This window comes from Ambystoma mexicanum, chromosome 1p (assembly GCF_040938575.1).
Source record: "Ambystoma mexicanum isolate Mex_15411 chromosome 1p, UKY_AmexF1_1, whole genome shotgun sequence".
Taxonomy (NCBI): Eukaryota; Metazoa; Chordata; class Amphibia; order Caudata; family Ambystomatidae; genus Ambystoma; species Ambystoma mexicanum.
The window spans coordinates 947,087,899-947,111,434 of NC_090921.1; the positions used below are offsets into that span (position 1 = coordinate 947,087,899).

General features: G+C 47.1%; 1 protein-coding gene across 7 annotated transcripts in view; it reads right to left on the reverse strand.

Moving 5' to 3' along the window:
* The window catches only part of NAE1 (NEDD8 activating enzyme E1 subunit 1), a 976,013-nt gene that overhangs the window by 579,259 nt on the left and 373,218 nt on the right, over positions 1–23,536 (reverse strand). For all 7 annotated transcript variants that reach the window (XM_069653211.1, XM_069653219.1, XM_069653249.1 and 4 more), the window contains 2 exons: positions 728–791; positions 546–637 (listed from right to left, as the gene is read on the reverse strand). In XM_069653211.1, the coding sequence (XP_069509312.1) occupies positions 546–637; positions 728–791 (156 nt within the window). The remainder of the gene's footprint in view (positions 1–545; positions 638–727; positions 792–23,536) is intronic.

A 23,536-nucleotide genomic window follows, 5' to 3' on the forward strand; every position in this document is an offset into this window, starting at 1 on the left:
TAAATCTTCCTTAGAAAGTAAGTTTACGTGCCAAATTTCTTACAGTCGCCAATTCTCTAGCAGACCTCACATCCAAAATGTACCCTAAAAAAAAAAAAAATCGAATGGGGAAATCTACAGGATGGTTATATTAGCGTGCCATTTTAACGCCAAAGGACAGCATGTCTGCCGTAATCAATAGGATACCTATTCATTCTTTTGGAGGCGGCCAAATGAAGTACACATCTGTAAACTCAGTGGTTCAAAGTGATGATGCAGTTCGCTACCCTTTGCGTTCTTGAACACTTTAAATCCTCCTGGTGTTACCGAACACAAACATCTTCTCAAAGTGGGAGCACCTGTGATATTATTGTGGAACCTCAACCCACCTAATCTCTGTAATGGCACTACATTGCGAGTGAAAGCTATCCACAGAAATGTGATTGAGACTACAGTGTTAACCGGTTCTGGCCAAAGAGGGGGGGGGGGTGCATGCTCATACCACAAATACCTCTCATAGCTTCAGAATATCAGTTTGCTAGATGTACATAAGGTGTTTGGTGTACCTTTGTGTCAGCTAATGCTGTGTTTACGTTCTTAATTGCTTCTTCAAAGTTTTCTTCATCTTCTGGGACTCCATTTTCATTTTTCAAAATCCCTGTTTGAAAAGAAGATTTCAGACACTGCATTATGGAAAATATTATTTAGGAATAATGTATTCAAGAGCAGCCATACTTGACAGACATACCTTGTCTAATAATTGCTCTGAAAGCTTCCTTTTCTTTATAGTTTTTGGGCATCTGTCCATTATTCTAAAGAAAAACAAAAGCCAAATCACACAAATAAAATAAATACTCTGAGCACTGAAACAGGGTACCATGAACCATGAAAAAGTTAACGCATATATTGAAAAGCACAAGTCACTTTTGATATTGAATAGTCAACTCTAGTCCACTCTCCATTTCATCCAGATGTTTGAAATGTCATCCCCGGGAAAGTGATAGGACCAAAGTATGTCACAGTGCATGCATGGACATACCCATACCTCCCACGCATAATTGGCATCAACCGCAAGTGCGGTCTGGCTATTTTAAAACATTTTGGACTCGTAAGGATAAAGGACGAGTGGTAGGCCATAAAGTAATTGACGACCCCCCTTTCACTGACTGTTAGCCCCTCTTGACTTTTTTGTCTTTTTGAGGTCCTGCCTGTATTTTATATGCTCCCCTGAGTGGCCCATGTGACTACCAGGGGTGGGGCACTGCCAAAGTTCCCCATTTTGTGCCAGGGTGCGTTTCTCACTCGATACAATTATGTATAGTCAGAGGCTGGTGGTCAGCTTTATACTTATTTCGCTGCATAGTATTTTACTTTTTTTACAAACTTAGTAGCCACTTGCTCCCTGAGCTGGAACAAAGCGATTGCTAAGGGAATTTTAAGCCCTGTAATCCAGCCATTTTGTTTCATCATCGTTCTTTGTGTGTGTGACGTGAGGAAAGCTGGTTTGAACATTTGTGCCTATGCAGGCTCTCCCTAGAACCCACGAATGTCCCTTTGTGCGAGTGGCATCTACTTCAGACTGCATAAGGGCCTCTCAGACATTCCAATCCACATTCTGATGTGCCTACAAAAGTGGCATTTGGCAAGCCTGTCCGATTGGATGTCTGGCAAAACTTTGGATGGTGCTTTTAGGAACTCATGGTGGCAACAGTAAAGATCGACACAAGTGATCCTAGCAGTGTCTCTTCAAATAAAAAGGGCCTATACTAAAAATAAAATTGCCAATCCTTATCACTAAGTTACAAAAGAGTGTGGGATGATGTTTACCAGAAAAGAAAGAGGTGTTCACAAAATGATATGTCAGGATGGTATGGCTGGAGTCTCCCGTCCCCACGTTTTAAGCACGGGATAAGGCTGGACCTCTGAGCGCAGCAACTCCTGGGCCTCTCCATCACGAGGTTCAGGATTTCATTCAACAAAGCCAGGGCCTTCAGTGCCAAGTGTCTCTTCTGCAAAGTCTCTTGCCTTAGACAGCCTACTGGATCAAAACAACAAAAACAAAAAAAGTGTGTTCCGTGATCTTGCACATTGGGCATTGCTCTTTGCCCCAAGGATCTCCCTCCGCCGGACTCGGATCCTTCATGAAACATGGGCCTCCCCCTGGCGTGTTCACTATGGCCTTTAACTCTGAATATCAGTACTATCACGATGCAGGATTTACTTCTCTTAGCTTTCCCTTGGCATCCCGCCGTCGGGTTCACATAGCAACCTTTAACATAGTTCATGAATTTCTGACACAGTTCATGATTTGCTTTATCTCATCAGAAAGCATGGTTTCCCTTCCTTTAGCTTTCTGTCAGCATCCTTCTGTCTGGTTCACACTTGCCTAAACTCACAATGTTCACAATCTCTTCAGAAAGCAGGGTTTCCCTTCCCCTAGCTTTCTTTTGGCAATGGGTCAGAGATTTAACGTGATCCTTGTAGGGCCACTGACACCTCACGCTTCCCTTCCTAGGGCCTCCTGGTACTTGCAGCTTCAACACCAAAACAAAAGGGGCCAACTTCGAATGAGCACTCCTGCAGCGCCTGACCACTCTGCAGCTGGCCCTTCTCTGGGCTTTCCCAAAAGTTCTTTGTTCACAAGTTCCTTGCATTCACATAACGTTGCCGATAACAAACCGAACTGTGCTCATCCCAAGGTTGCAATCAGCTTTCTCCAACTCACCAGCTGTGCTGAACCCTTTGGCTTGTCTTGCTTCTGGAGTCAAGGATGGTATCACGGTAGCCAGCATGCCTCCCCGCCTGTGCTATCAATGTGGTAGGCCTCTGTGTACAGTAGACATCTGTTGCTACACACATCAGCAGTAAATCCCGGTCTTATGTTCCCTTTTCCGGAGACTTTGCGGGTCTGGGTTGAAAAGGTCAAGGGCACTTCCCTCCTTGTCGTTCTTTCAGATTTCCACGCCTTTCGTCTCTGTATGAACTGCTGTCCAGGAATAGCCGCTTCCTCCTGCGATTGGCCTTGCTCCAAGTGTACTCTTGTGCTACTTATCCCTGTGGGGAAAGGAAAGGGCAGTCAGGTGTGTGTGTGTGTGTTTTACTGTCAATCGCATGACTCTGCCTGACCCTTGTGTTGGAACATGTCAGGAAAAAGCCAGAGATTTCTGTTAGCTTCGTCACAATGTTTTATATCGGGGTAGTGGAATGAATAGGAAGGAGTATAGGAACTGTAGTGGTTTATAAACGCAGATTGGGAATTCAGAAAATAATAATCAGAGGGACAGGGAGAAGAATGACTGGGATTGCAGATGTTATATTTCAAAGAGGGACATGATTGGGATGAGGTTGAGGTGGAATGACATTGTTCTTCACAAACTGAGGGGACATCTGGAGAGGAAATTACAATAGAGGGGGAATAGAATACCCTCTCTAGCATAATGGTGTTCTCTTGGCATTCTTTCCCGATCTTTCCACTCAGCTCGTGGTGGAGAGGAAAAAGACCCTTAGGTTTTGTACAGTGCATGGATACATATTGGAGGGACGTGTAAATCTGTGAGCATCCAGAGCCATTCCTCAGAACTTGGAATCATGTCCTTGTAGCAGAAAAGGAAGCTGCTGTCCCAAAGTTCCTTGCAGTGGGCCTGTGCTGTTTCCTCCAAATCTTCCTAAAGCAAAGCTCTGCTCCTCTACGTCCATGAGAATCCTGTCTCTGGCTCTTCCTCTCTTTGATCCAGCAGAAAAGCTGGGTTCTTCCACTCTGCAGACCTAAGTGCATCTCATTGAGCTCCTACCTCCTTTAACGGTGACTAGGACAGGCACAGGCATCCAGCTGCTGTGATGAAACAGGATGGTGCTTCTCAAACTCTTCTGCTCCATCATGGGGCATTTTGACGGAGATCTACAGTTTTTATCCATCAAACAGCCCATCTGCTTCCTTCACTACTGTCCTCTGTACCCTTGCACAGCCTTAAGGGCTTGGCTTGCAAAAGTCCAGTACTGTGGTAGGTTGTTGCTGTAGAAGTGCTGCCATCTACCATGCCAATGCCAACTCACGTGGATCTACTGACGTTTTTATGGTAATTGGAAGCATCCTTCTATGACAAGGGGCTCTGTGTGCAGTCCCAGGATCAGGTGTTGGAAACAACATCTGAAAAACAAGATGTCTTTTTCAGTCACTGCATCTTTCAAACCGTTTCCGCAGAACTCATTAGTCTTTGCCACATCATTGGTCTCTTTGGGCCAAACATCTATTTCTGGTAGCCTTCCACAATACTCTCGGGATTCCAATGCAGATTATGTTCCAAGATGCGGCTGTCCCAACCTTGTCCGATTCTGATCCAATGGGCCACTGCTGTAACTGGCCTCTTTCGGGCCTCTGGTCATTAAACATGGGTCAGGAAACGGTCCAGTGGTCGCCTATATCCTCACCAGCCTGAGAGTTGTCTCGTCTGCTGCTCCCCTGGAACACTGTTAATACTAACCTATAACAAGGAGTTGAGCTATTCACTTTGTTTCATTGGTTTCTATCGACAAATCTCAGTGAACTTTTATAACTTCCTATAAATACTTGAAACATGTACTTACCAGTAAATGTTTCCTACTGTGGTGTAGGAGTTTCTAAAGTGCTCAGATGATTTGTACAACCTACCCGCTACTCTATATGCATGTCTGCGTAAACACCACTGCTTCCCACTTCTTAAAGCCCTATTGAAATAGTTATAATGTACTAACTTGTATAATCTTTTCTTGCCTTTTTCAAATGCAAGTTGCTCTTTTTAGAGACTTTACTGTTTTTATAAATACATGTGCCTAATTTAAGTACTTACTTGTTTATATATATTCCTTAAATGCTTTGCTCCTAATAAACAGTATATTTTCCAGTATGCACAATGTTTGTACAGTTCCTTTTTCTGTGCCTGTAGGTTGACAAACTGTACTTTATGTGCTCCCCTTTGCCCCATAGAAGTGAAGCCTGGCTGCTTCGGCATGTTACCAAGGTGGAATCAGGCACAACCTGGTGGTAAACCCTGCCTAACACAACAGGTTTGTATTTCTAAGCTCTCACAATAGGACACTGGAAAGCCCCTGCTCAACAACTGGACATATGCAGGAAAGGGGGCTATGTGCTGGGAATACAGAAGCAACTATGGTGAATAACTTGTGCATAATTCGCCGTCCTGTCCACTTTATTTCATACACTAGGCAGGCTAGAAAGCACAAGAAATTACAGGGTAACTCGAAAGGTATTCAATTGAGCCTAATGGTTCTTTGGAAGGGACTGCCCAACCTGAGAATCAGATCTTGAACCAGTGCCAAGGAATAAGATTGACAAATGGCATAAGGAGATAACCATGTCAGTGCCTTCCAAATAAAATACAAAGCAACATGCCCTTGAAAGGCAACTGAGGCCATAACAGAATGGATATGAATTCCTTTGGGATGAGGGAAACCCTGCAGAAGCTTATTTTTCCTGGAGCTTCATCCTCTGCAAATCAAAGTAATTCTGAAGCACAGATATCTTTTGTTCTGTCAAGATAAAATATCAGAGCTCTTCTAAAATCGTATAAAATATCTTTTAGGTTGGTGAGTATTATTAGTCGGTGTGCTCTACCCCTTTTCATTTCTAGTGGTTAATTCAGTTTCTGACTGTTCCAAGCTATGTGGAGGTCAGTGGCTGCATGGCAGCATAGAGACCGGATTTCACCGACCGGTCTGTAAGTTTAAGTAGGAGGCTGTGTTTCTATGTTGGGGAAAAAGTGTGAAGGCTTTTGGTGTCAGGGAATTTGCCTATTTTCGATGATGGTGACCTCAATAACACACCAACTTCCAAAGACAGTTCAAGGGTTTCTATCCCTACCGCCTTACTACGAGGTCCCTTTGCGGGTTGGGGAATTTAACACCTGCTTTTTGCAGGTGTTAAAAACCAACCCGCAAAGGGACCAGTGGAGCTAATTACGGTACCGCAATTTACGGTACCGCAATTTGCGGTACCGTAATTAGCGCCTTCCCCATTCCCTTAGAGTCCTATGGGGCAAAACTGGGAATGGGGAAGGGCAATGGTGGAAGGGGGAATTACCGCCCCGCCAACCTTGGAATGGGGCGCTAATTCCCCTTTCCTCCAAGGCGGTACCGGTAAATTACCGGCATGAACCATGGTGCTAATAGCGCCATGGTTTACCGCCTACCGTGTAATGAGGCCCAATGTCCTATTTTATAGAGCCATCTTCATGACATAAAACTGCTTTTGAACCAGGACATATCAGATGGTAACTCCAAAGTTTGCATAACCTACAATAGACAATGTGAAAATACCAAAGATTGGTTTTAGTTTAAAAAATCTCGTTACATAAATTGCTTCTAGTAGTGCGATAGTAATTCAACGAAAAAGTGCTACCTTTGATTAAGGCAGGAATAGTAGGGAATATATAAAAGCGGTTGATTTTGGTCACAGGTACACGGAGGCCCAATCTGTTCTCAGTAGAGCAAAAAATTACTCCTGTGTAGGGGCAATCAAAGAGACATATTTGGTATGGTGCCTCTTGCGTGCCGGCCTACAAAAACAGCAAACCTTTATTAACATACATTCAATGAGGTGAATAACCTTTAGTAGCGATTTTAGGAACAAATATACATATATGTGATCCCTACCCGTAGTCTTGACTCAGGGTATTTCCAAGACGTGTTGTTTCTTCATTCGCTGTGATCATGCACTTATTCAAGATAGGACGGTTTACACTCTGTATTGAATGAATAGAAGGGAAACTATGCTTATTGTTTTGTACCATAGACAAGCCTCTTCTAGGCCGGTGTCTAAAGGTTGCGTATCTCTCAGTTCAACATGTTGAACTTCGAAGACATGCACATTCTCGATCGCAAAGCGTAGGAGAATATCAGAAAACTATCGATTTATATCAGTGGAGCATGCTGCTGTAACAGACATTGTGTGGTGAGCCGTGTCTAGTGATCAAAGAGCGCTTACCGTTGTGTCATCGCTGTGCGGTTCCCATTGAAAATCAGGCCGTGGTGCTCTGGACTACTGGCCGCAATGGAGCCTAGCTTCTCCTTGTGGATGTTACCTTAGTAACAGCCTAACCAAGCCTCGTTCTGAAAATGAGGCTTGGACGTACAGTGCGCATATACTGGTGAGTTTGTATTGCCTAGGAGATGGGACTCCCGGCTTGTCGTTGAGGGCAATGCATTCCGCGCTCATTGGACATGATACTAACTATTGAGGAACTGTCCAAGTCACTCTCCAAAATAGATGAGGAAATCATTGAACTCAAAGAATAACTCAGCACACTTTTATCAACAGAAGACCTATCAGAAATATTGGAAGACACCAACAGAAAACTTGATTCATATAAAAAAGAAATTGAACAAAGAAAGATCATAAAGTTCAGGAGAGACACCCTGGACTACTCACGAGATATAGTATTCAGTGGCAGAATTGCGATCATCAGAACCAACCACTGAATAGAAAACCACACAACCCAACAATTCGGACTGAAACTGATCCATCCAGTGACACTTCAGGCAGCAGCGGACCGCTTCCCACTAACACTCCGACATTAGAGAATAGGAACACAGACCTTCCAACACCCCAAGAACCATCATGCTCCAACGCCCCCCTTTTTTTTTTTTAGGCGGGGAAAAGCAATGAGAGGACAAAAGAAGGCTGAGGAACAAAAGAACAAAAAGAAGATGGCAAACTAGTCATCAACATTTCAAATAAGAGATTTTCAAAACAAGAATTAGATCTACTTGAGTTAGGTCTCTCTTTTGTACTGACAAATAACAGAACTCTGTTTGATGAACACGTGAACATGTTAATATCTTCTTCAACTCTACGCCACCATTAGAGGAAAGATCTAGGACTTTCGACTACCTGGATATGAAACCAAAGTGTATCTTTAATCCCCATGTCCACAATCCAGGACTTGAACTCTTGAGAATTCTATGTTGAAGGACCTTAAGTGAATAAAATACTTAGATGTAAAGACAGAGAACGTAAGGAAACACTAAGGCGCCAACTGGCTAATGATACTACCATCACAATTTAATGAGCTGACAAAGGAGGCGCTATAGTGATAATGAACAGCACATTTTACAACCAAAGCTGCCTATCTCTTTTGAATGACAAAGATACCTACCTCCCACTAACGACATTAAAGAATTGATTGAACACGTACTCACAAAGGCTCTACATGAAGAATGGATAAACGAGAAAATGAAAGATTACTTATCCAATAAATATCCAATCATGCCACTGTTCTATGGTCTTCCAAAGATTCACAAAAATTTGAATTTTCCACCACTACGACCAATTGTGGCAGCAACAAACAGAATTTTTGACCCCTTAGCCAAATATGTGGATAGAATACTGCAACCCATTGTACAAAAAACGACAACTTACATGCGTGATACCACACATTTTCTCAATATATTGGAAGGTTTAACAGAATTTGAAGATTGGACCATTTTCACTCTAGATGTACAGAGTCTGTACACTTCGATCCCTCATAGTGATGGACTGGATGCCTTGGAATGGGTCCTTCTTAGAGAAGATTATGTACAATCTAATCAATTCTTCATAATTGAGTTGGCTAAAATCGTTCTGTGCCATAATTAATTTCAAAAGACACACTACCGAGGCCACCAGGGGGCGCAGGCAAGATGGCTGCCTGAACTTCAAGCTCCCCGTATGGCCTCGGGAAACAAACTTACAAACATGCCTTAAATGTCTACTAGCCTCATTTGCCAGTAATTTTCAAGAAGGGGAGCCGTCGAAGACCATCCGGAAGCTTGTCCGGACTCTGGAGGTGCCTCCGTTCTCTTGCCAGCGGCTTGTGATCTGCGGTCCTCCCCCTCCCCCAAGCATCCGCGTGAAAGCTCCGAGCCGGGAGCTGGGTATCTCCAGGCCGCGCAGCGGGAGGAGGAGCCGGGCCCTCTGCCCACACTAGCCCACACAGCAGCGCCTGACACGCCATCGAGGAGCCGGGCGGGCCCCACGAGGATCCCCCATCAGCTGCCGCTGTCCCGCCCCCACATCGCTGGAGACGGACGACACACGGCCGCCAACACAGGGGACACACAGCGAGAGGCGCTGCGCAGAGCACCCCCCTGGGCACTTGGTGCCCTCCGCTCTCCCTCCACCGGCACATGGTTGAGGAAGTTCCGCACCGGGAGCGGTGCATTATCCGACCCCACTGAAGAGGGAAGAGCCGGACCCCCCTGCCTGCCCGCACTTCATACAGGGCCTGACACACCATCGCAGGCCCGGGCGGCCCCAGGAGAATCCTCGCCAGCTGCCGGCGACCTGCCCATCCACCGCACGAGACGAGCGGTGCCCAGTTGCTATAATAGGGGACACGGTGTAACCACCACTAGGTAGATCCCAACCCGGGGCACCTGGGGGGCCGTGTTCCCCTCACCGGTTTCACCGCCATTGATCCGATTGTGCCCGGGCCGACGTGGGAGCCTACATCCTTGTACCCGACCACTGCTATAAGGACACCAGAGGCCCGCCCTGCACCACCCCCCCTAGGGAGATCGACAAGTGGCAGAGGTGCCCGCAAGATCATCAGGGCAGGCTCGGGCCGTCGCAGGAGGGCGCCTGGGCCCCCCCCACTCCCCGGCCCCCCCATTTGCCGCTGCGGGCTCTCGGGAAGGCATTTCCTTCCTGGGCTCTGCAACTCCAGGTTTCTACGGCATGGCAGAGTTACTTCGGGCCTCTCGCCCACCAGCTGTGCCCTGCTCCACGCCGTGGGCGCAGCCTCTACCTGCTCACACGCAGGAACCACCGCAGAGGCAGAACAGGTGAGAAACAGTGCCACCCCCCCCAAGGTGCTCCCTTAAGGTCCTCAACATCTCCCTGCAACCACCACACCGATACTGGGGGCTCGCCACATCATAGGGGAGTAGGGCATTATACTAAGCCGTACTGGCCCTTAGCGAACTCCCTGGGCCCCCCAGGAGGACCACTAGTGTGGGCCAGGGAACCCCAGCGACCCAGGGCCACGCAGAGGGAGGCTGCACTCCCGGCGAACTTAAAGAGGTGCCCCATAAACTGGAACTCGGATACTGGTGCTCAGCCCCACCACCACAAAACAACCCCAAGGTCTTGGCACACGCAGTGGGGCTAGCGACTCAGGGCCCTAGGGCTCACCTAGAAAATACCCTAGGAGGTCCCTGTAGCCTGGGGCGATTGACACCCCATGAACTGGAGAGAAACTCTTGTGAAATCCCAATTTACCCCAGGATACCGCAAAATGGAGACCGGCCCTACTACCTCACAGCCCCCAGATATGAACGCCATGCAGTGTAATATCCAAACGATCCTTGAGGAGATCAGGGGCATGAGGACGGACATGGGGGCTAAACTGGCTGACCTCACGGCCAAGGTTTCTACGCTGGAGGATCGTGTGGAAGGGGTCGAATGCAACCAGGTATCAACGGACCTCCTTGAGGCGCAAATGGAAACCAAATTCCAGGAACTGCAGCGCCGCGAAGAAGATCTCCGACTCAAGGTCGATGATATGGAAAATCGGGAGAGGAGGAACAACTTGAGAATTTTCGGCCTTGAGGAGATGGAAGGAGAGACCCCGGTGGGACTGGAAAGCTAAATCCAAGACATCAGAATTGCCCTGGGGTCAGACTCTGGCGAAACCCTCCTGCTTGACAGGGTCCATCGGGCTGGTGGGGGGGTGGGGGGGAAGGGGCCCACGCTCAGTTCTAGCAAGATTTCACTATTATAAGGACAAAGCTAGGGTGTTGGAGAGGGCGAGAACCTTACGTGATATTCAACATGGCAACTCCAGGGTGACGATCTACCAAGATCTCTCGGCCCTCACTCTCTAGATGGGAAAGAAATGCGGTACTATCACCAGGTGGCTACAAAAAAAGGGGACACGATATCGCTGGGGTCATCCATTTCACCTAGCATTCGAATGGCAGGGCCAGAGGTACCAGTTAGTCACGGAAGCGGACATCCGAAGGGCCACAGAGGATCTCATAGGTGACATCGCGGGACCATCGGAGAACCAAAACGAAACCAACAGGGATCGCGGTCGTGCCCCTCGGGGCCCAGACCTCTCCCAGGGGAAGTTAAAGCTCAAAGGCTCACGCAAATTTCGGAAAACCACCGACAGATCGGGGGGACCCCACGGCAATCTAGGCTTGATCTCTGCGTTGAAGGCTTGACTTACATCCCCCTGGAGTCTGCAGCGACCTGTGGATCCCGCTGGGCACAGTGTGTTTTTCCCACGACTAGTGGGGAGTTCTTTGTTCGAATGACTTCGGTCAGAGTTGAAATGTTGCCCATTCTGTCATGATCTCTGCTTCCAAAAGGTCAGGGTTTTCCTAACTCCCTTGGAAGCAGATCCATAACCCAGGTTCCGAGTGCCAACCAGTCCCAATTGGGACCTTTTGGACCCAGTCCTGGCGCCAGTGGCACCAGGCTCATAAATATGCCCAGTCCCAGCGCTGGAAGCGCCGGGCTCATAATGCTTGGGTGGGGCTGGAGCCACTCCCTAGATTCAGAACACTGGAACTCTTCTGGAAGGCAGGAACTCTTTTCTTACCAGGAACTCTTTTCTTACTTAGGCGTGGCTGTGGAAGGAGACACCTAAGCACTACAGGAGGCTATTTAAACCACACCCGGTGGATGAATCTTGCTTTGCGTTATTCTGCACCCTCTGCAGCAGAACGCTCATCGTGTCTTCTGCATCCGGTCCTGGGCCTAAGGAAAAAGGCTTACCATCCTGAATCCAGTCTTCAGCAACACCTATAAAGACAAGAAAGAACAGGTTAGCATTCCGGCATCTGAAAGGCAAAGGCTTACCTACTCTTTGTGCGCTCCGGAGGTCTTCACACTGCATTCCGGCATCTGAAAGACAAAAGCTTACCAACTCTTCGCACGCTCCGGAGGCCGTCGGCGCTGCATCCCGCATCTGAAAGACAAAACAAGGTGCGTTTAAAGACATTGGGGAACTTTAATACTCACGTGCCATTACTCCTTTCCACATCTAACCCAGTGGGTATCCCGGCACCCTGCAGCCGCTCCGAACTTGTACCTGCAAAATAAAAAGACAGAGCGCATCGTGAAGCTGGCAACAAGCGCTTACTTACGTGCTTCCAGGCGCTTCTATTCATCACACGGGCTCCATCTTCAACTCACTTCAGCCCGTCATCCGCCATCGCCGGAACCCTGCAAAACAGGAGACATCATTATTAAAGACTTTAAAGACATTTGAGTTACTCGAAACTTACCGTTCGTGCAGTAAACGACGGACAGCAGTCCTCTGAAGTCAAGAGGCCTGCGCTACCTATCCAGTGAAGAAACTGGTTACAGCACCCTGCCCCGAGGCAGATGGAGAGCTCGGCATTCACTTACCTAAGGTGAGAGCGTTAACCTGTGGGGGTCTACAGGAGAGGAGAAGAGGAAAGAGATAGGGACACCCCAATAACCCCAGTTCATTAACCCCGTATTTTCTATCTGCAGACATCTTACTCTGCACGTCAGGCATACAGGGCACAGAGGTCCAGCCCAAAGAGCCAACCAGGTGCTGCACATCACCTTTGAAGATACGGTAGTCGCCCAGTCAAGACCGGCGCCTCTGCGAGAATCAGGTGAGCGTTACACATTCAGAGGCTGTTTTGTGGTTTCATAGTCTCATATGGCGACTCCCCACTGAGAAGTGCTGGCCGTTTTTCTGGCCTCGTGCTGTGGCACGCTCCGCGAGGGACAAAGGGGGCTCATTAAATGCCAAGGTTTGGGAACAACGACCAGGAGGCACTACAGCCAGCTCCCCATCGCTGATTAGAAAGGGGGCGATATTTAATGGAGGAAGGCATGACGGAAAACATTGCACAAAGGAATTATTTATCCCAGGGCCGGGGAAGCGACCCTGGCGGTTCGTTGCCAGTCACATCCCCACCTGGGCATCCGGCGGCGAATGCCCCACAAAATGGGTAAGGGGGAGGGACAGAGGGAGGGGGGTGGGGTGAGGGTGTTCTTTGTGGGGTTCAAGGGGAGGAGGAAAACCAGCTCAAACCACAGACACTAGTTTTGCAACGGGCTCAGAGTAGCAGACACTTAGAGGTGTTTAAAGTGCACAAAATGAAAGACGATAATGATTGAAGGAAATACAGGCACGCTGAACGTCAAGGGCCTTAACTCCCAGAATAAGAGGTCTCTTACGAGCAACATGTTCCGCAAACAACACCCAACAGTCCTTTTCCTACAGGAAACACACTACAGGCAGGGCAGGGAATCGAAAATTAAGGGGAAAGAAATTGGGTGTAACTAATGGGCTTTGCACAGGAGCTCAAAGAAGGAAGGGGTGGGTATGCTCCTGGGCAAGGCGTTCCGTCTCACGTGAGTAGAAACCAAGAGGGGTTTTGGTGGTCAATTCTTAGGTATCAAGGGAACCTGTGAGGGAGAGCGCATTACCCTGGCCACTTTATATGCACGCAACTCAGGACAAATACATTTCCTCACTCAGGTCTTTAATGTCATGGATGAGTGGGCAGAGGGGGCCATGATACTGGGCGGGGACTTCAACTTTATAATGGACCCTCAGCTGGACTGGTGGTCCGCTAAGGGGGGGGGCACCCAAGGGTACTTCCAAAGATAATCTGGCCCTGCGGACCCTCCTGAGAGAACACTACTGGGTGGACGCCTGGCGCAAAGCGCATCCAGGCCAGCGCGGATACACCTTTTTTTCACCCCCACATTGCACCTACACCAGAATTGACCTCTTGTTAATCTCAGAAGAAGGGAACGGGGTGGTACAACAGGCGAAGGTGGAAGCCATAACATGGTCAGACCATGAACTACTCATAGCTAACTGGTCACTGCCCATCTCCCCAAGATCTTCCCGGTGGCGTTGTAATGATACGCTTCTCAGGGACCCGGTATTTCGTGATTTCATGAGACAAGAAATGTTGGCCCACTTTGAGACAAACGACAACGGTGAGACCGATATGTCCATGGTGTGGGAGGCCGCAAAAGCCACTTTCAGGGGCCTTCTCATAGCAGAGGGCTCGAGACGTAAACGGGAAAGTGGCCTAATTGAATGTAAACTCCGTACAGAGCTAGGCGATCTGCGAGCCAGACTGGGCCTCCCAGGGGCGGACCGCGGGGCTCTCGTAGAGGAGATGCAGGGCAAAAGACAAGAACTCCACACGGTCCTCATAGGGGAAGGTATCAAGAAAATGCGATATACTAAGCAGAGGTATGAACGGGGAGACAAGTTGGGGACCCTCTTGGCACAGAGAGCTCTGGGTTGTAGGGTTGAGAGAGGAGTCGCTCATCTTAGGGATAGGGAGGGCGGGATTCACGGGGGCCGAGATGAAATAGCGGAGTGTTTTGCTGACTATTACAGCAAACTCTACTCTAGACAGGCAGGCGAATCATTGGAAGACATCCGTGCATACCTGGCAGAACACCCTCTGCCTAGGTTGTCTGACATGGAGCTAGGGGTCCTGGAGGGAGAAATATCGGAGGAGGAGGTGGAGGGCACGATCAAGAGATTGAAGGCAGGAAAGGCACCAGGAGGCGACGGCTACACGGCTGATTTTTACAAGCAGACCCAATCTGTCCTGCTGAAGCCTCTGGCCAAACTGTTTAATCAGATCAGGAACCGAAGACTCCATCCCACCGACGTTCCTGCAGGCCCTCATCACCGTTATAACCAAACCCGGTAAAGACCAGACAGAATGTGGGTCTTATAGACCTATCTCACTCCTCAACCTAGATGCTAAGATTTTTGCTAGAATCCTGGCCTCCAGACTAGAGGGCTGCCTTCCACGCCTGATACACCCCGATCAAGCGGGATTTGTCTTAAACAGGCAGAGCTCTGATAACATGCGAAAGACACTTCATGTACTTACCTCGAAGGGGGTCCGTGACGAGGGCGCACTCCTACTGGACCTTGACGTCGAGTAAGCCTTCGACAGGATCAGTTGGGCTTTCATGGGGGAGGTCTTCACGAATCTGGGGATGGGCCCGAGATGGCTTGGTTGAATGTCCACGCTCTACTCCTCCCCCTCCGCTAGAGTGGTGGCAAATGGGACCGAGTCGGGAATATTCCCCCTCGAGCATGGTACGCGGCAGGGATGCCCTCTGTCCCCACTAATTTACGCACTTGTAATGGAACCATGGGCAATCTCGGTCCGCAGCGATATGGCCATCAGGGGAGTACAGGTGGGAGACATGCAATGCGAAATCTGCCTCTTCGCAGACGACGCACTACTCTATATCACAAACCCATCCCAAACAGTCCCCCGAATGTTACAGGGTCTTTCGTGCTACGGGGATCTATCGGGGTACAAAGTCAACCTTGAGAAATCGGTGGCGTTCATAGGGGGAAACTTGTCGGACTCAGAGACAGCCTTTGTGAATGGGCTCCCCTTTAAGCTACAGGAGGAGGGATTCTGGTATCTTGGGGTCCAGATCACCCGTGATACCGAGGGTTTATACTCGGCCAACTTCCTCCCCCCCCCTTTGGTCTGCAATTAGAAAAGACACAGAGAGATGGGCAGGGTCGGGTCTCTCCTGGATGGCGCGTCTTAATCTTATAAAAATGGTAATCCTCCCCAAGTTTCTATTTCTCTTTCAAATGCTCCCGATACTGATCCCCAAAACATTTTTCACAGAAACGAAGCGAGTCCTTCTCAACTTCCTCTGGTCGGGTAAAAAAACATAGAATCTCTTATGAGGTGTTAACCAGGCCGAAGGAAGATAGCGGGGTGGGATACCCCGACTTGGAAACATATCACAGGGCCTCCCAGCTGAGGGTCCTGGTCGATCACTTCACCCCAGGTACGAAAAAACAAACAATGGGTAGCCATGGATAACGGGCCCCTTACGCCTGTCACAATAGAGGAATGGCTCTGGGTCCCAAGGAAGAAGATCCTTAGAAGTGTCCTGAATCACCCAGTCCTAAAAGTGTTGTGGTCCCTATGGAAGGAAGGAGGAGGTTATCGCTGGCTCACAACCTGGCCCTCCCCACTAAGCTGTATCTGGGTCCCCCCTTTCCTGGCCAAGATAGCAGAGCCAGCGGCATACCAAAAGTGGTTCGAGACAGGCCTTAGCAGGACTGGCCACCTCTGGGTGGGGGGTTCGTTCTTACCCTTGAGCGACTTGGAGGTGGTCTTGGGAATAGGTACCCTGCCCCCCTTTCGCTATCTCCAGTTTAAGGGAGTCCTCACCGAACCATCCTGGGGGGACACCCTCAGGAGAGACCTTACAGACTTTGAAAAACTCCTCCTCTCCGCGAGGGGCTCTAAGGGGATAATAGCTCGCCTCTATAAGCTCTTCCTGTTTTCTGTCCCAAGAGACCCTCCACCTGCACGCATACAATGGGGAAGGGACCTGGGTGAGGAAATTGATGACGAAAGGTGGGCGTAAATGTGTAGGTGGGCCAATCGCTCCACGGCCTCACTCCAGTATCGCCACCAAGCCCTCAAGGTATTGCATCGATGGCACTAACCCCGCAGAGGATTGCTAGAATGAGGCCAGGTAACGACCCACATTGTTGGAAGTGCAGGACTCAGTGGGGGGATTATATTCACATGTGGTGGAGGTGCCAGGTGGTTCAAAAATACTGGGAAAAGGTATTGGCCTGGATCAAGGGGGTGGACGGGGTGGAGCGGTCTTCCTGCCCCTGGCTTCTCCTTTTTGGAATCGACACTGGGGATGACCAGGAAAATACCCAGGACCACATGCTACAGGTTATGTTGGTGGCAGCCAGGTGCTGCCTAGCGCAAAAATGGAAGAACCCCGGAATGCCAGGGGAAAAAGCATGGGTAACCAAAGTGCGGCCCATTTACGATATGGAATTCCTCACACATCTACTTGACGAATCTAGGTCCAATATCGAAGAAATAAGGCTCCCCTTCTTTGACAAATATGGCCGCCCAGTATAATGTTCTACACCAGAGCCGGAGGATTCCCCCCCAGGGGCGTTAGGCCAGTGCCCACTAACCCAACTGCGAGTTTCTCAAAGCTCGGCTCATGACCTTGGTGTGCTACGTGCACATCGTGAAGACATTGCTACGCTCTTTCGGAAGCCGTCAAATAAGCAACTAGTGAGAACTTGAACTGGAGGGGGGAGGGACGGGCTGGCGGGAGGGGTGCGGGGTGGTGGGTTATAATTGGTTTCTTGTTTATCCAAGTTTAAATATGTTCTGTATTGTTGTAACACGTGTACGAAACCTAATAAAATATGAATAAAAAAAAAGAAAAGACACACTACCTTCAAATCTAGGGTACATCAATGTGTTCGTCAATGGGCCCTGCATACGCAAATTTGTTTATGTATCAAATTGAGACAAAGCATATACTGGATCACCACCAACAGAAATCCAAACTGAGCTTCTGGAAACGGTATTCTGATGACATCTTTGGCATCTGGAAAGGTCCTAAAGAGGAACTAGAGATGTTTTGGACTACTTAAACATTCTACATCCAGGGATTAAATTTACCATGGAAATCGGAACACCAAACATCCACTTGCTTGATGTTATGATCACGCAAATTGGAAACACTCATACCCCCTCTATGTACCAGAAACCAACGGATGTCAACACATGCACTATTCAAGCTTCCATCCAGATCATCTGAAGGACAACTTAACCTTGAGTCAATTTTTAAGAATACGCAGACTCAATATGGAAGATCAGACATACCATATAAATATGGACAAAATGACTGCCAGGCTTAAAAAAAGAGGCTATCCAGATAATATACTAGAAAAACGTTCAGAGAAATCAAGGTTTAACCTCTTAACACCAAAAAACCATACCCAAGAGCCACCCTTAGTTCAGCTAATGAGATACTCTAAACCGCACCATCAAATCAACCGACTCCTGAAGAAAAACTGAAAACTGACAAGACCGGACCCACAACTTTGCAAATTATTTCCAAAACCTCCCATGATTGCCTACATCAGAGGGAGAAACTTCCAAGATAATTTGGTTAAAGCAGAAAGAACAGTTCAGGCAAGACCAACATTCCTGGGCAAACACAAATTTGGGACCTTTCCCTGTCTAAACTGCGGTCATTGAAACAATTTCCAAAAAGGAGAACAAATCAGACACCCAAATACAGGACAGAGAATTAACATTAAAGAATTTGCAACATGCGTTTCTAAATTTCTCATTTACGGCCTAATCTGCCCATGTGGCAAATTTTACATAGGCCAAACCACTCGCAAAATTAAAGAGAGGTTGCCGGAGCATGAATCCAATTTACGGACAAATAACCAGACTTCCCCGATCGCCAGACATTTCACTGAAATGCGACACTCAGTGGCACAACTAAGATACTTGGTATTGGAAACCATCAAAACCCTACCAAGAGAGAGTGATATTAATTCAGCATTAGCAAAAAGAGAAATGTTCTGGATGTATAAATTAGAACCTATGGCCCCCCCATCGGTCTAATGAAGAATATTCACTAGCAGCATTTTTATAAATGCACCAGTCAAACTGTACACATTTAACACACCCTTGTCCAATGCCCTACAGATACTCAGGGCACAGGTTTATCAGAATATAAATAACTAATTAAATAGCAATACTCTACTGAGTGCCAATTGATCACAACATGGTGTATGTTATTAGAATGCTCCATTCAGTCTAAGCTGTACAGTATTAACACCACACTTACAATAGACTGTGAGCCAACACAATTGCTATTCTTCAATTGAATGGCAGACTAATTACAACTACATAGTCTTGAATTGGATTTATAATGATTTACTTCTTACCAACCTAGGAAGGAGGTTCTCTAACATAAATGTTGAAGATAATCATCATCTGTTAGTATGCATTGGTTTAATGCCAACTGTACAAGTTCTGATGAGCATCACACTACAATTCCCATATTGCAACACAACGGTACCCATGTGACACAATTGACCGGTTACGTGTTTTACTTCAACAAACATACATCCAGAATGACACGCTAAGTGTGACTACAGGACCAGACTTAAGTGATTCTTGAAAACTTACATTGTATCATGATGGGGTCCTCTATGGACCATTTTATCATCTGGGGTCCTACAGGCACATATCAGACTGGTAAAACGCGCGCTGTAGTGGACTATGTCTTTGCATAGTTACCAGACTCCGAAAATCTTGCCATAACCAAGGGGAGAGACCAGACCACGTGAACAACCGTACCATTCATGTAAATTTACCCTTTTTAATAAATCGCATCAGAGTAAAACAGATTTTTAACGCCCCACTAAAACTAAGTCCTCCGTCTTAAACACAGGACGCTGCAACTACTCTGTTTTGCTAATAAACTGGACAAAGGGCCATCTACTCTTTTGGAATAGGGTAATGGTCATATTACAAGTTATCTTTGTATGACAGGTGCTGACTGGAAACAGAGACCTATTTTCTCCATACTCTCACAGATAACATTGAAACCGGAGGCTGAACACAGTTTGACTTAAGAGGTGATCTGCACATTTGTCCTCCTGGCAATTACCATATAAGAGGTATCTATTGGCGCCCACTCTTTATATTTCGGTTTTTGACTTTCTTTGGAGATGCAACAGTTCTTTTATTTTACTTTCTCTACACAACAAACAGAATCTCTAACATTGCAAGAGTAGACAATCTAAACTGACTACTGACATCAATTGAACGTTGTTTTTGGGATAATTCCAAGACACAGGTGAATTCTCTAAACTTCATTAATTCCATCAAAGTAAGCTTAGCAAACACTATATTTTGTAACATCCTGATACAAACTTTCTACTTACCTTGCAGACCACCTTGGAGTTTAAGAATGACTATTTGAATATTATCAAAAAAATAAATGTTTTCAAAAAATCTGTCTGTAATATAGGTTTGATTTTTCTATAGCTATTTATACAGCGTAATCTTAAAGGGGTATTTTTAAAAATATTGTTTATTTGTGAAAGTATAACGAAATGAGCGACTGTATGAGTATTAGAACTAACATCAATAATAGAATGAACTACATGACTAATTCTCCCAATTACTGACTGGCCTTTACCAGTACAAGGGTGTGCAGGGGACGGGAGTGTCTGTCAATTGTGGACACTTTCTCTTGCTACCAGCATCTGAGTCGCAATTGGCCATTGGGATGTCTAAAGAAAAGAGCTTTCCTCTTCCTTGGAGCTCAAGGTCTTCAACTCTCTGGTAGAGGACTTTGGAGCAGACAGTGCTTCTGATCGGGTTTCAGTGAATCCTTTTTCAGGCAGTGTCCAAAGATGAATAAACTAAGGTGATGCCGCCCCCACTCTTATTACAGGCAAAGGCAAAATGCCATCACACCAGATTGGTCCAAGTCTGTTGTTATGGGTCCAATCTTGGGTGCTGTAACAAATGTTCTTTGCCTACTGATGTCATACTCAGAGTGCTTGGTTTGTTGGACATCGGTAGGGGGATAGCGAATTTGGGGGCACTAGCAAAATACAAGGTGGTGAGATCCCTCTGGTGACTGAAGTCTTCTCTTGTTCTACTCCTCACCTGTCTGCCTACATTAAAAGGACTCCAGAAATCAGCACCCTTGTCTGAGGTGGCCATTATAATGACAGGACTGTCTTTGAAGCACCAGTTCCCAGAAGACCCCCTAGGGTGTGTTCCTCTTCGCTGGAGTTGGCGATCCTTTTCAGGGGGGATCAAAGAGGCGTTTCCTCGGTTGAACCCGGCATGGTTGTTATGAGTGGTAGCCAGGCCAGCCATCCATCTGGATACAACTGTCATGACCCACAGAACGCGCCCCTTCTGGACTTCCTGGTCCTTATCGCGGCGGGACTTGCATTAATTGTTTCTCCCAACATGGGTGTATCACGTAACACGCCTCGCACCAGCCTTCACGGCGGACGTAGTATGTCCCATAAATATGCCACGCCCCCGCGGCCCCGCGCATCTCAACGCTATCAACAGGTACTGACTAGACGTGTTCTTCGCAGCTTGGAGAACCCTTCTGTTATCCAAGTTCCTGGACCCTTATTCCCACTCCTTACACCCTCTCCTTTCCACCTTGTTCCTGGAATCCACGTATCCTTGCGACCGCTTCTTCCTTCCTGGACGTCCTGAACCCGCGAGTATTCTGGAACACTGAACGCACGCTGCAGTCGGAAGAAACTCGTGCCGATCTGTACAAAACCCGATCCGCCCGCAAGAATCTTCCCGCTGATCCCTGCAAGAAGCGATCTCAGGTGAGACGGGGGGAGATTCATGACAACAACCAGGCACTGTCCTGAATGAGTCACTGCCCACCAAGCGGATAATACAATTACATCAAATACATGTGGCTGTATAATTATTTAATGTCAGTAACTACCATGTCAAAACCAGAAATGTCTTATATTCATTAACAACTGCTACCAGATCTCAGAGGTTCACAATTATATGATTTTGACCCAGTGGTGCAAACAGCCAAAAAACACCTGTCTGTTGGAACTTTGGGTTCCAGCAGAATGTGTAAGAATGCACCTATGACCTTTGAACCTGCCCTTTTGCCACTGCAGGGCAACCTCTAGGGATGTCAGTAGACTGTTGCAGCAAGGAACATGGATGTAATATGGTTTTGATTAGGGTATTACGAGAGTGGGGCCTGATTAACAGAGCACATTCTCTGAAACTGAATTCCCAGCATCAATGTATTGCTAAAATAAAAAAAAGCAGAAGTTCTCTCTACCTCGCAAATGGCATTCCAACACAGATGCCTAGTTGGTGTCACTTGCTCAATAGGAAGTGCCACCTATGGATTGGCTGTGACTTAAACAATGTCTCCAATGTCAATACTCTATGGTTCTGATGCATATTTGCTTTTTTATCTCCTTCTGAAAGGTTGCAAATACTGAAATGGATTGCATGATTACATCATTACATGATCCACCACACAATTGCTTGTGGTTCTGAAAATCTACAGGTAATTCACACTGTATTGCATTCAGATAACTACAATCACCAGAATGCAAGGGACCAGCTACCTTTTCCCATTCCAAAACTCAGTGAAGGAGGGAGAAGATTATTACAAGGTATGGAGCTCAAAGTGCAACTAACAAGCCGGTTTACGATAGGTGTTTCCTTTAGGAGGATATACTCAGGCAGATGTCCCTATAAGCAGCTTCTTCCCTGAACAAGAACCTTGCAAGGGCTCTCTACAAACCTTGCTTGTTGGGAAGGGAAGATGGACAGACTTACCTGGTCCTGAGATATTGCGCGGAGCATGCACCTGAACGACTTACTGTGAAATGTGCTTGCCTGATGAACCTGGTTGCGGCACTAGCTCTTTGTTTCTGGTTTCCAGTTCACTTGTTGCTGCCTTCAAGCCTACAGAACTGTAGACCAAAGTGTACTATGCTCTTGCTCCTAGATCCCAGTGCCACAAGTCTTGCTTCATGTCTTTAGTGGATATCAGGTAATACAATCTCCATTTAAGGGGTTGCAGGGGGGGGGGCAGCGCTCCCCTTAAATGGTATAATGGGTCCAGGGATTGTGGGGGTGTCCCCCGCATCTTTTACATGATTGTGGCGGCAAAACCACAGCATTTTTGCTGCAATATTTTGTATCCACAGCCATTTCTGCCGCGATTTTAAGACATGGAACCCTTTAGTGCCTTTGTCCTCAGTGCTCTTGTGCCCATTTTACAGGACCCCCTTCTCCAAGCCTGTATGGCCCGGCAGGGTGCTCCTAGCATCCATAGTGCTCTTGCTCCCAGTCTTTGCCAAATTCCCAGATTTCTCCAGTCATGTCCCATGTCACTTTGTCCTGGGACATGTATGAAATCTTCCCTTGCCTGAACCATGTCTGCACTCTTACAATTTCCTTTCAACACCACCTATCAGTCACCAACTGCCAGTTACCAAAGGTGAGATCTGTCAGCATGGTTAGGGGTCAGAAATGAAAGCCAGACACAAAGTTGTCATGTTTTTGGTTAAAGATATTTATTAAAGAAATGTGGGTAGGAAACCACCTCTCTATCCATGATCTAAAGAATATCTTCCCTACCTAGAAACCAAAAACTAAGAATATGTCTGTCAGGATGTATTCTTATTTTGTTTAGTGCATTTCTTACGAGGTTACAGGTTAAGTTGCAGTTGACAGCCTTCAGTTACTGATTCTTGAGGTGAAAGTACGTAATAGTAGGCAGAGGTAGTAGATGTGAATATAGGCATATATTACAATAACAATTGAAAACATAATATATACACTTAAAATATTCTTATGAGTACATCTGCTTAAGTCAAGTAGTTTGGGCTGTTCGCCTAAACAAATCTAGTCAGTGCAGGCAGTAACATAGCGTAACAGACATGTACGATCAAAGTCGGGTGGCGGCTAGCTCTTGCTCTGCGAGCCAAGACTTAGCTTTCTTCTTAAATGCAGAGTAAATGACTATTTCTGAGCGTGTTTGGGAGTGTGATCCAAAGTTTGGATACAAGAACTGGGAAACTGGACCCCCCTGAATTTTGTAGTTTAAATCTGGGTATAGCAAGTGAGTGAGTGAGTGAGTTTGTGCAGATCTCAGTGGTCGGGTAGCTGTGTGTGCAGAAAGCCAGTTGGT